Here is a 13,731-nt window from a genome sequence, read left to right as displayed (position 1 = left end):
TGGGTTTTTGTAAATCCACATGCAGGAGCTGTTCTTCCGAAGCGAATGCCTTTTTCAATTCCTCAAAAGCGTGCTCCGCCTCCGCCGTCCAAACGAATTTCTTCTTGCTGCTTAGACAGTCTGTGATGGGAGCCGTTAAGTGGGCAAAGTTCTTGATGAATTTACGGTAAAAGTTCCCAAACCCTAAGAACCTTTGCACATCTTTTTTCGTTTTCGGTGTCTTCCATTCCAGCACCGCCTGGACCTTGCCTGGATCCATGGCTAATCCCTTGTCTGATAAGCGGTACCCCAGGAATTCCACCTCCTTGGTGTGGAACTGACACTTCTCCAGTTTCACCCACAACTGGTTTGCTTGCAGCTGGCTCAGCACATATTCAAAAGCCCCTAGGGGGGTGAACATCGTTGTCTTCCATTCATCCCCCTTCTTTATTCGTATCAGGTTGTAAGCTCCTCTCAGGTCCAGTTTCGTGAATATCTTTCCCTTCCTCACCCTGGTCAAAATGTCATCAATCCTGGGCATGGGGAAAGTCACTGGTTCTGACAAGGCATTTAGCCGCCGGTAGTCCACGACCAATCTCGGTTTATCCGTGTTTTTTTTGTCCACAAAAAACACTGGGCTGCCCCCCACCGCTCTGGACTCTCTGATGAAACCTCTCTTCAGGTTTTTGTCAATAAACTCCCTCAACTCCTGCATTTCCCTGTCTGACATGGCGTACAGCTTGCCCACGGGGAGCTGGGCCCCAGGGACCAGGTTAATTTGGCAGTCAAAGTCTCTATGCGGTGGTAGTTTATCTGCTTCCCTTTCGCTGAAGACCTTGCTCAGGTCAGCGTATTGTTTGGGCACCTTCCCTCTGTCCGCCACTTCCGTCCCTGCTAGGGAGGCTTTTGCCCCTTCTGGCACCTTCCCCTCTTTGCAGTGTTCCAGGCAATGTGCTGACCCAAAGGAGACCACTCTCTGATGCCAGCCCACCAGCGGGTCATGCAACGCTAGCCAGCTCATTCCCAAAATGACTGGCGCCCCTCCCAGGGTGGCTACATTGAACGCTATCCTTTCGGTGTGCCTTGCCACCCTCATAACCATTGGGACGGTCTGTAGGCTAACTTCTCCCCCCAACAGCTCCCTCCCATCGATCGTGGTGACCTGCAGGGGGTTGCTTAAAGGGAGTGTCTGTATCTGGTGTTCAGCTGCAAACTCCTTGCTCATAAAATTACAGGAGCTGCCTGAGTCCAACAGCGCCTTGGTCTTCAGTGGGTATCCGTTTGCCAGCTCTAGCCACACCTCTATTACTAGGGCTGGTCTTGGAGGTTCCGGAGTGGGCACTTTTACTGCTCCTTGGCCTGTCTGCAGTGCCCTGACAGTGGCAGACAGGCGTTGGCTTTTACTGGCTCCTGGACTTCCTCCTCCTTCCCCCCAACAGCTCCCGCCATCCCTTGCCATTCCTTTCTTTGCGGGCAGACTCTGGCAAAGTGACCTGGCTGCTGGCAGAGATAACATTTCTTGGCGCTCTTTCCTTCCTTCTTCCTCCCTTCACTGGGATTTGAAACTGCGCGCGCGCGCGCTGTTCCAACCTCCATCGGCTCTCCGGGCGGGAAACTTGGTTCTGGAATCTCTGGAATGCGGTAATCCCTCCAACGCTTTCCTTTCCCCTCCCGCTTCTCAAAGGCTCTTGCCTCCTGGCGCGCTCCAATGGTCAGCGCTGATTTGGTCAGCTGGTCCATAGACTCCGCCCTGGGCGCCCGGGAAAGTTCGTCTTTCACCGCCGAAGAAAGCCCCTCTTCAAAGAGCATTTGAATGGGTTCCGCCGATAGGTCCCACCCCAATTTATGTATCAACATTGTAAACTCAGTCCAGTACTCACGAACCGATCGGCTCCCCTGTTTGCAAGCCATCAATTGTCTGCGCACCAGTCCCTGTTCAATCTCGCTGGAAAACATCAAATCCATGGCGCGAAAAAACTTCCTCGCGTCCTTCAGCATGTCACTATTCCCTGCCATCAGGGGCCTGACCCAGTCTCTCGCCCCTCCTTCGAGATGGCCAATCACAAACGCCACTCGCGATGCCTCATCGGGAAAGTCGTTAAACTGCAGTTCGAGAGCATACTGCATCTCTGTCCTAAAGGCTTGGTAGTTCCTGGGGTCCCCCCCAAACTTCTGCACCATTCCTGGCATCTTTCTTGCTAGTGTAGCACCTTTTGCCTTTTCTGCATCCTGCGCCCTCCTTTCTTCTAGCCTCGCCGTTTGCATTGCTAGCTGGAGTTCCAACATTCTGTACCTTTCTTCCAGACTTGGACTTTCTCCAGCTCCTGCTGCTCCTCCGGCTCCGGCTGGGTTGCTCATGATGCCTCTCTGCACAAGCTGCTTTCAGGGACTGTCCGATTGCTGTGATGGGATGGTGAGCTGCTTGTGCGTAAAATCCTGATCCCTCAGAGTTTGGCTAAGTTCCCAAACCTCTGTCTGTGATGGAGCTTCTTAAGCATGGCTCCATCAATCGCTCGTAGAATCGGACAGTGGGCGTTTACGGAACTTCTTCCAGCATAAAAGCTCCTTAACGGAAACACGTCTTCTGGACTCTCGGCGTGACAGTTTCCGCCGAGGAGTGGGTGTCCCTACGGGAGGTCCTGAAACCTCCCCACTGTTCTCGCTGGAAGTGTCTCTGAGCCCTCCCTCCGACTCACTTTCCCTTGGAACTCCACTTCTCCCCCTGCTGGTCCCCTCCTCCGCTGAGTGGTCTCTCTCACCCTCCATGAGCCCTTTCACCTCCTTCGTCTCAGATGACAGTTCCCTGACACAGGGTATATGGGTTTGGTACATTTGGGTGCAAGGTCTCGATAGGCTGGTTTACGAGCCTCAAGTCCTGTACTGGCCTGTATTCATCTGTCCCAGGTTTCCCAACAGGCAAATGGGGTGTGTTCCATTCTGATTGGCAGGGCTTAAGCAGACCATATTTTAATAGGCGGTCCAAATGTTTCTGGATGCCCTCCGCTGCTCGCCGGGGTAAAGGATATTGCTTTACAGATACAGGGGTAGCCATAGGTTGTAGGGTTACTACAATTGGAGCTATATTCTTAGCCATTCCTGGTGGGCTATTTTCGGCCCATACTCCTGGTGGCACCTGTAGGGTTCGGAGGAGCTTGTTTAATTCTGTATCCAATGTGGGTTGGACTTGCAGGGCTGACATTAGGCACCATGATTGTTCCTTAGGTACTGAGAGGGTAATTATTCCTGCTGCCTTTGATGGCAGTTTCATTTCTGGACCTTGAGGAGTGAAGGTGATTTGGGCCTGCAATTTGGACAGCATATCTCTACCTAAGAGAGGTATTGGACACTCAGGTATATACAAAAACTGATGGGTTAAACGATGTCCCCCAATCTGGCATTCCAAAGGTTGGAGGAAAGACCTCTTAGCTGACTGACCAGTGGCACTTTTAATGACTACACTTTTGGATGCCTTTTTCTGCAATAGTTCTGGGAGTACTGAGTATTCAGCCCCAGTATCAATCATAAAGTCTATTAAATGGCTCCCTAATTGAATCGTGACCGTGGGCTCCTGGAAGCCTAACTTTATGGAGTCCGGTCGTTCCTAGTCTTGGGTAAAATCCTCCTCTGCCAGTCCAATGAAATTGTCTCTACTCCGTCCTTGTCCAGGTCTCTGATATCTTCCATCTCAGATCATTCCCCGTCCCTGGTTTCTTGGGCCTGGGCCTGGGCCTGGGCGTACTTCTTCCAACCTCAGGGGTTCAGGACACTCCCGCTTCCAATGACCCTCCTTCTTGCAATTTGCACATTGATTCCTTCCCAGTGGTGGATTCCTTCCTCGCCCTCGCCCTCCATTTAAAGGGCGATAGTCTTGCTTCACTGCTGTGGCTAGCATCACCATCTTTTCCTTCTGCTACTTCTTCTTCTCTTGTTTCTCAGCCTCATCCCTATTCCGATAAACTCGGCGTGCAATGGCCATAATTTGGCTCATCAGCATCCCTTCCCATCCTTCTGATTTCTGAATTTTCTTACGAATGTCAGAAGCGCACTGGGCTACAAATGTAGCAGTAATCATTCTGCTGTTTTCAGGGGCTTCAGGGTCAAAAGGAGTCCATATACGATAGGCTTCCTGCAGCCTCTCTAAAAAGTCTCCCGGACTCTCATTTGGTTTCTGTTCTACTTCTGAGACTTTAGACATATTAGTGGGCTTCTGGCATGCCCTGCGGATACCTTGCACAAGCGTCTGGCGGTAGGTGGTAAGCCTGGCCAGGTGAATTGCATTGTTTGGATCCCAATTAGGATCTTCCAAGGGAAAGTTGTCCTGGAGATGACGGTCAATATTAAAAATATTTCCCACTCTGGCCTGCTCACGCAAATATATCTGTGCCTTTTCAATTATGTCTCTTCTTTCCTCAGTGGTGAACAGAGTATTCAGGAGCTGGCGGCAATCTGTCCAAGTAGGACTATGAGTATTTACTATTGAAGTCACCAAGTCCATCATAGCCTGAGGTTTTTCTGCAAAAGACGGGGTGTGTGTTTTCCAATTCATCAGATCCGTAGTTGTGAATGGAATGTACTGGAGGGTCGAAGTTCGAGGTGGCCGTGGTCCGGGTTGCCCGTTAACCAGCACAGGCTCCTCAAGTGCATCAAATACTCTTCTAAGAGGGGCTACTACGTGACCTTTCTCTTCGCTTTGCTCTAGGGGCCTCAAATCATAGGGGATGGTATCTGTCCCAAGGCGTTCTTTTAGCAGCTTTATACGCCTGGCTGTATTGCTTGCTGACCGATTAAGGTCTCCCTGTAACTTCTGTAATAGTTCTCTAGGATTTGGATGTACAGGGGTTTGGGGTGGGCAATCAGTTGTTCCACTAAAGGAGACTGTAGATGGAGTTCTACTGGGACTCACTTCTGCTTGGGCTTTATTATAGGACTCCAATGCCTCCTGAAGATATTTATCATAATCTATCAAAGAATCAAGCTCTGTGACTCAAGCCCCATTATTCATTCCACTTTCTTGCCTTGGGGTTACAACTGGTGGAGTGTTTGGATTAGGCTCCCCTCGACGTGGAGCATAGGGTGGAGGTGGAAGCACCTCTTCCTCTGGTCCCTCAAAAATGGGTTTGAGTTTATTTGGCAAGATTCCTTTCCTAGCTTCGGCTTTTACAGCCAATAATTTGCATCGTTGGACTTTGCATTCCCTTATCCATGGAGGATTATTATTTAATGTGCTCAGCCAAGAATCTATATATGAAAATTGTTCTGGGCACCCTCCAGTTTCTTTGGTGATGTTAGACCAAAGTTTGCTTGCTAAATTTATATCAAAAGTTCCCTGAGGCGGCCATCCAGTATTTTGTTTTGGCCAGTCTAATTCACATAACGTTCTCAAGCGCTCTGGCGTCATTTTGACTCCATATGCTCCTGAGAAGGCTTTCTTAAAGTTATTTAACATACATTCAAGAGGTGTATTTTCCCCCTTTGAACCCCCAACTCCCATTGTATGGCCCTGTGAAGTATCCACTCAGTCACTCACACACTCGCTTCGTGGGGTTCCTTGCCCAGTGAAGTCGCCTTACTGGGAACCGAAGTACTACCCACTCCACACTCAGGTCAGCTACAGATGGTACTTTCTCACACATACAATGCGCTGGATACTTCACCACACTCTACCTCCCAACCTTTCCCTTTTCCTCCACCAGACCACCATCTGATGTACCCAACCACCTAGCGTACTCAGTTCCCCCTTACTGAGACGCAGAAGTTTGATCAAGACTTCTCTTCCTCCCAATTAATTGGAGGGCCTCAAATCCCTTTGTGCACTTACCCTTAGCTGGTTCCCTGTTTATTTCTCTGGTTCCCCGTCCCCGGTCCGTCGCCGTGAGTGAGCAGGGTATCAGACAGACGAGACTTCTGCGTTCCCCTGGAAAAATGTTCCAGTGCGCGCTGGGTAAGCAGTTAGTGGTCCTCCCTCTTGTACCCTGCCCGCTAGGGCGAAGGGGCTGCGTTCCAGCAGACCACTTATCCGAGTCACAGAGGCACCATAAAATGTAGCACCCTGCTTGTGGTTAACGCTTAGCTGGAATGAAATATTCAACGCAGCAATAGAGAAATTAAAATAATAATTTATTTGTCAGACAAATAAATGAGAGACACAGTGGTATATGGTTACCAAAGCTCTGCCCACTCCAGCCCTGATGGTCAGCACTTATATTTCCTCAGCTCAGCCCCCTTGCTCCTCCTTTGGCTGCCTCTGTCCAATCAGCCTGGTTGAAATTCCTATTGGCTGTTTGCTCGAACCAATCATAAAAGATACACCCATTTCCTATTGCCTTTTATGGGAGACAAAGAGCTATAATTCCTTCTATCTATAAATGGCAAATAAGTAGTCATATATCTTAGATTAACATTATTATACCTTAATTAACATTTCACCTTTTGCCCTATTGCCCTATTCACTGCAAAACAGATGGCTAAAACAGATGGTGCATGGTTTTTTAATTTTTATCTTAAAAGGATCTTGGGTTCTCCTCTCACACATTATCAATGAAAGATCTCCTTCTTTGGAGGTCTTTAAGCAGAGGCTTGACAACCATATGTCAGGAGTGCTCTGATGGTGTTTCCTGTTTGGCAGGGGGTTGGACTCGATGGCCCTTGTGGTCTCTTCCAACTCCATGATTCTATGATTCTATGATTCTATGAAATAAGAATCTAACATTTCTTACTTTCTAAATCTTTTGCATAATTACATTTAAGCCAATATATTTCATACATAACATATATAGATTTTTAGAAGCAAAGGCCTTTTCAAAGAAAAGGAACTTAATAAAAACAGTTTTGAAAGCAACCCCTTAGATCTACACCCCCCCTTTCAAGCCAGCTGCTGTTTCTATTAGCTCTTTCCCTTTTAACCTTAGGAAGATGTGGCTCAAGTTTAATGGGAGGCACAATAATTATTACTATTTACCAATTCTTAATTGTGTTTTTGTAGCTTGATTGTATTCTATGATTTGTATGGTCAGTGTGACCTTTTGCTCCCAGCCTGTAATTTCCTTTTACAACCCTGAAATACTGCTATAGATCAATGGGGCCCTTGAACAGGAAGATAAACAGCTGCCAGAGTATTCAGCCACCTGCTTTATGCCTGGCATGAGAGATACAAACATTTGCAAATATATTTTTTAAGCTCATTTTAAAATACAGATCTTGATCAGATGCCTCATAATACAGATCTTGATCAGATGCCTCAATCCTTGTGGCCGTCAAAATATGAGAGATGAACTCAATATTTTTAAGGTTTTTATTGACTTCAGGGAATAAATTTAGAAGTGCCAAATCTGGAGAGGGGACAACAGTTTTTTTCTTATGCTTATTGTATATGATTAGTATATGTGTTTCTATCAGCCACCTTGAACATTTGGTGGAAAGGTTGGTTATAAATTTCACAAATAATAAATGAATAAATAAAATGGAAAGGGCAGGAGTGCATTACTTCTAGATCAGGGGTCAGCAAACTTTTTCAGCAGGGGGCCAGTCTGCTGTCACTGGCGCTCTCTGATTTATTGACACAAAGCCAGCCAGTAATTCGGTGAACATAGCCTTATCTGTGCCATTTGTGCACAGGGTGATTACCAAGTTGATGCTGTGGTTCAAGGGGGGCTTCAGTTAAGTTCTGGAGGCTCTGGGTGGAGCTCTGCCAGGTGGAAGCGGGCTGGGGCGTCATTTCCCTGATTGAACATCCCACACAAATACCCTCCTCTGCAGGGGTGTTGTAAAGCTATCCAGGGGCCCCGCAACCTTCTATAAAACTGAACATGCAAAGGGAAAGAAAAGAAAATGAGAAAATGTCCTCTTTCAATCCACGCTGGATTCTTGAGCCGTGCAAAGCGCCAGCTTCCGGAGTGACGTGAGCAGGGCTGTAGTCTGGTGGGCGCGGGTCGTCTGGTGGGCGTTGGGCATCTTGGGTCTCTTCCAACAAGGCTGGAGCGATGTCTGGGCGTCTGGGTCCAGTCTGGTGGGTGGTGTAGATCAGGTGTCACAGATGCCGGTGACTTTAACAGCTGTAGATAACAGGACAGTCTCTGGCCAGTTTACCTGTCAAGAGAAGAGAAAAACAGACACGGCAGCGACTGCGCAGAACAAATTGATAGATAACATTCACACACAAGGCATAGTAACTCAAAGGGGATAGCATGGCAAGAAACTTCACAAGGGGTTAACAGTTCTGTTCCTTGGGTTAAGTTTTGCCAGCTGAGATTTTTCAAAAATCTTTTTCTCCGCGCACTAAGTGTCAGAGCTTTTGTGGCCTGTAAAACATGTTGCAAAATTTCAGTTCATCTGCCAAGTTTTTGCCAGTGTTAAGCAAGAGGGGCACTGTGTTCCCTGGCTTCTGGCAAAGTATCAAAGTTTCAAAATTCCTATGTTATGCTGCGGCTCCTTTTTCAGAGTAAAATTGCACCTAAAAAAGAAAAACTTGACAAAGTTCACAGAAAGCATTCACTTGCTTTTTTAAGAAAGTCACTTTCCAGGTTAGTACTTGGGGCAAGAGGGTGGGTAACCTTTGGCATTCTGGGTTTTTTGTCGCTTGACTGTAAATCCTAATTGGCTCCAGGCAGTAGCAGGTCAGAGTAGCTGGCTGAATGCAGCAGTGTCCTTCTGAGATAGCTGCCAAGAGATAAGCTACTCCAAGCGCCTGGCACAAGGGGGAAAAAAAGCTGATGTCCTGTTACTGCATGAATGAATGTTAGAAACAGTTAGTTCACTTGCTTCTGCAACAGTCTTTTAGCAAGAACAGAGATGAGAAGAAATCATTTTTGAGAAATCTTACTGTTCCCAGCCTGTGGGGGTGGGGTGTGTCAGGCGTGGGGCCTGTGGGCATTCCATTTCCCAATGACCCTCTTGCCTGCAGATGGCACACTGGCTTCTTCCCTAGGGGTCCTGCCCCTCCCGTGGACACCCTCCGGGATTGCATTTTTGGCTTTCTGGCTGCTGGCTGTTTGAAGACAAACCCCTAATTATTTTGGCCAGGTCCTCTTCGAAAGAAGGATTCTGATTTAGGGTGCTTAGAGGTCTGTGGTCCTGGGCGTCGGATGACTCCAGGGGGTCGTACACTCGGTAGGGTGGGGCCAGCAAAGTGGAGTTTTAGCTGCCTCAATTGCAACATCAGTATTGTCCGCTGCCCTGAGGGCATGTATCTTGCAGATTTCCTCAATGGTCAGTATTGTAATCCTAGGGCTCTCTCGGGTCTAATTGTCTCTCTTTTTTAACAGTTCCGTCCTATGCGGCTCTCAAAGCCTTCTGCTCTTTTTCTTTCTGTCAATTCACATCCTTGCATTGTGCTGCTTCTAGAACCAAGAAGCCACATCCAGCTCACTCTTTTGGATTGCTTACTGGCTCTATCTCACGCGGCTCTTTAAAATCTTCTGCTCTTTTCTTTCTGCCAATTCACATACTGAAATACTCTTTTGGGCTGTCTGCTTGTCCATTTCACCTGATTCCTTCTGAATTTCACCATTCTCAACTTCCTCTTCTCTTTCTTCCTCAGTCTCTTTGCTTTTGGGGGTTGGGTAGGGGGAACCTCATTTAGCCCTGGTGCAGTTGCTGCATAGGGTGGTGGGGGCTAATTATTCCTCCTTCCTCTTCTGGGTCTGGCAAGACTGCTGGTTTTTTCCCTCTAACTTGTACTTGCTGCCATACTGGGCACAGTTTGGCATGGCACGGGTAATCACAGTTCTACTTTTCCTAAGCCATGGGGGACAGTCAGGAACTTCACATTAGTGTTGGAGTCTATTTTTCATCAGGTTTTTTAAATCCCCAATCTTCTCCCCTTCGTGGCATCTTTCCAGTTTGTTCAGGAAACATTGCAGGGGGTCGTGGGAGTTGTTTTACTGCTTTTTCTCCATGACCCTGGAACCCTGGAACACTTGGGATACTGGGACACTCCCTCCTCCTAACGTAATTTCTCTCACTCAGTCACAGACCACACATTGCTTTCAACGTCTCACACACTCAAAACATTCACTGGAGTGTCCCCACACGCACATTCAGAAAAACCCATGCACCTCCCTCAACCCCCTTTTTACCAACACCAAAACCACAACCAGCAGCGCTTAGACTTCGACCGGGGCCCAACAGCACCCTTTTCCCCTGCTTCTTCTGGGCACAAAACCAACAACCAACCACAACCGGCAGCGCTTAGACTTTGACCGGTGCCCAGCAGCACCCTTTTTGCTGCTTTTCTGGGCAAAACCAAAACCAGTGGCACCTTTTCTACCCTACTGGTGGAGCTGATCAAACTCTCTTTGCTCCCACCTATACCCTGTGGAGCCTTACCTTTGTCCTCGAGGTACCTTCTTACGGCCGTTGCTTTTTCTCCGGTCCTTGCAGTGTGTCCACTCAGGAACGGGTGGCAATTCCTCCCACGAACTTGGCAGGATGTGCACTGGAACTGCTGATACGAACCGAGCTGTTCACCACAGGGACGCCTTGGACCCACATCCCTTATCCTCAGGGAATCTGTTTTTCCTGGCCAACGCACCAAGAAATGTAGCCTTATGAGGCTTTGCCCTCAGGTGGGAAAAATATTGCGCCTGGGAAAGGGAAGTGGGAGTCAAAAGACACTCAAGGAATAGTTTCGGAGAAAAGGCTTTTATTTCTACCATCCATGAACTGGTAGAAGGAGCAAGTGTGATAACTCACAAAAAGCATGCACGAGTTCACAATCATGTGCACAAACATATATACCCCTTTCCAGTTCCCTCCTCCTTTCTCCTCCCTCAGGAGTCCTGCCCCATGATGTGTTCCCCTGAGCATGTACAGAAAGCTGTCTTGGAACTATTGTGGACTCTTGGCAGGAAAGGGGGTGAGGGGGTTTCAGTGTATTCCAGTTGTTTCATTCTTGTGCTTTGGCATGGTTCCCGGACAGAAAGCAAGTTGCAATGTGGTTCTTTAGCAAGGCCAGAAGGCATGAGAAAGGCCTGAGAAACAATGGACTGTTCTCTACCTTTGTTACAGCAGAGTGGAATGTTTATGATGCTTAGCTGCTGAGAAAAATGATTTTGAAAAGCTTTGAGAAGCTTTGAGCCTGCTTTTTGGGGGGGTGACTTCGGGCCTAGGTGGGGTCATCTGTCCTCACCTCCTACATGACCTTGTTGGGGGCCGGACTATATTTTGAAAAAGAAAAAAAAAAGAACGAATTCCTATGCCCCACAAATAACCCAGAGATGCCTTTTAAATAAAAGGACACATTCTACTCATGTAAAAACACGCTGATTCCCGGACCATCCGCAGGCCGGATTTAGAAGGCGATTGAGCCAGATCCGACCCCTGGGCCTTAGTTTGCCTACCCATGTTCTAGATACTAGGGAGATGGCTGAAATATGCAAAAACCCCACCCCTGATGTCCTTTAAAGAGACACACGCTTTAAACCCGAAAATAAACAGGAGAAGAAAAATGCTGTTGTTTCCTTGTCATTGGTCCAGCTGAAGCATTCCAGCCCGGGGTTTGGGGAAGTCTTTGAAAGAGAATAATAAATATTGGCATCTAATTTGTTAAGCAAAATGAATTCTGAATGTTTTCTGATATGTTTTCTGAGAAACCCAAGGTTGTTTTGTTATCTCTTACTGCTCATTATTTGGTTTCAAATAGTGTGGAGCAAACCAGCAGGACGCTGCTGTCACTTACACCTTCTGAGGCGGCTGCACTCAAGGAAGGGATAAATTTCCTAAAGAACAAAACGGATGGGAAGAATTACATCTTGTACAAGGACAAGGACACGCTCCGTGTATGCAAGAACTTGTGCAAGCACCAAGGAGGATTGCTTATTAAAGATATTGAAGATCTGACACAAAAGTAAGGCCAGACTTTGCCCCATTTGCGCTCTTTCTTTCTGTTCGCAATAAATATACTCCCGTAAACCGATAAGCATGGGAAGTACTAAGAATTCAGATAGACAACTGTGTAGCATGCTGGGTTGTTGGGGTTTTTGGAAAGCTGATTCGTTAAACTTGAAACACTATTCCTTCGTGATGATGGGGCTCAAGATTTGCCCCAGTGAAAATGAGTCCATCTTAAAGATTGACATTGGCGGCAACTTGCCCTCAAGTCCATGATAAGTATTATTATTATTATTTACTATTTATACCCCACCCATCTGGCTGGGTTTGCCATGAGAACAAGGAATGTATTTTCTGCAGCAACAACAAAAAATAGTGTAGCTAAGGATCTTCATGATGATGACTGAAGTTCCAGACCAGGCAAGTTGCCATACAGGGCACCCCCTTTCCCCTCAAGTCCTCTAAGGTCACCCCCTAGCTCCACAGAACTGCACCACCAATGAGCCTGTTCAGAGGTGGCTCAAAGAGAGATGCATGCTTGTTAAAGCATTTAAAAGCTCTATCAAGGAGACCAGCATATTCAGATGTATATGGCTGGCAGCAGTGGACCTGGGGGTCTCAAATATCAGTGGCACCCTATGTGATGCCAAAAATTGGCAACCGCCTCTCCTTCCCGCCTCTGGCATTCCATTCTAAAGCATAATTGCTGTGTCCCCTGTGGAGGTCCTGTGGCTACGCACCCAGTGCGACTGAACTGGTTGCACTCTCCTAAATCTGCCTCTGTGGCTAGTTAATAAAAATGTTTTTGCAATATTTCTGCCATTTCTTCCTTAGCCCCTTCCCCCTTTTCTACCTTGTCCTGTCTTGCTGGTCCTTTCCCCACAGTTTTTTAAAAATGTAATCATATATTAGATGTAGCATATACTTTATATGCACAGATTATCTTGTCTTGTGTAATATTTTACATCTTCCCTGCAATTCCTAGAGTTTGGTCAGAATGTAGAGCAGAGAAAGAAATGGTGACTGGTTACTGATGCCTCCACTACAAAGTTCTCTAGTTCTCTAGCCTGATGCCTCACATATTTGACCCAGGATAATCCAATATTGTGCTTTATTCTCAGCTCTGCATTTTTGTAAGTTTAATAGATGTTATTACTGTATTGAAAAATCACTTGAAGATGTTCCATGAGAAGCATTTCCTAAATGAAATAAATAAATAAAATTGGCCCAGCATTCTGGCTGTGTGAGATATTCAAAGCACATTCAAAGCACATTGTTCCCCTCAAAGAGTTCTGGGCACCGTAATTTTTGTGGGGGGTAAATGTTAGAGCCCATAATCCTCCAAAGGGAAAGGTTATGTTTCAATTGTGCTTTAAAGGTAGTGTGTACCCAGACTCTGACTATTATTCTATCCTAAAACTGCTTCCTTCTCTTCGTGCAATGCATCTTTCCCAACAACATGGTATTCGAGTTCATTGGCTAGCTTCGCATTGCTAAATATTGCTCTAAGAATTTACACTTTAAAAACCCCATCATTGTTATTTCTGTTGTTGACTTTTTAACCTAGATGTGTACGTTGCACTAAGCATAACTGGAAGCTGGATGTGAGCACAATGAAATACGTTAACCCCCCAGACAGCTTCTGCCAAGATGAACTAGGTAAAATGTAACGTCTGCTGCAGCTTTTTATAGCAGTGCCACCTTTGTTATTTTCTTGCTCTGTGGCTTAATAGAAATACAAATACAATTTGCTCAAGTTAAATAGTTTGATTTGATTTATATTGCTTACTTTGTTCGCTGTCGTGCATACAAGTCAAAAACAGTAAGATATTGGATTGGTTTTTTAAAAGCCAAGCATGGCAAATGGTAAAAGCTATTTTTTAAAAAACAAAACAACAACAACAACAACTGTCAGGGACTCAGGAG

At 46.6% G+C, this 13,731-nt stretch overlaps 1 protein-coding gene and 1 long non-coding RNA gene across 5 annotated transcripts in view; one reads left to right on the top strand and one right to left on the bottom strand.

The window, feature by feature from the left end:
• LOC310767064 (cytidine monophosphate-N-acetylneuraminic acid hydroxylase-like) overlaps positions 1-13,731 on the top strand; it is a 46,441-nt gene that overhangs the window by 12,657 nt on the left and 20,053 nt on the right. For all 4 annotated transcript variants that reach the window (XM_083623897.1, XM_083623898.1, XM_083623895.1 and 1 more), the window contains exons 2-3: positions 11,618-11,821; positions 13,373-13,464. In XM_083623897.1, coding sequence (XP_083480023.1) covers positions 11,618-11,821; positions 13,373-13,464 — 296 coding nt within the window. The remainder of the gene's footprint in view (positions 1-11,617; positions 11,822-13,372; positions 13,465-13,731) is intronic.
• LOC310766977 lies at positions 8,739-10,681 on the bottom strand. Its single transcript, XR_014550557.1, has 2 exons — positions 10,193-10,681; positions 8,739-10,108 (listed from the first exon to the last, which is right to left on the bottom strand). It is a non-coding gene; the product is annotated as an uncharacterized lncRNA (long non-coding RNA).

Source organism: Podarcis filfolensis (genome assembly GCF_964270895.1).
Source record: "Podarcis filfolensis genome assembly, chromosome: 7".
Lineage (NCBI taxonomy): Eukaryota > Metazoa > Chordata > Lepidosauria > Squamata > Lacertidae > Podarcis > Podarcis filfolensis.
Note: the sequence above shows the minus strand (reverse complement) of the source record. Positions and strands in the feature narration are given on the sequence as shown.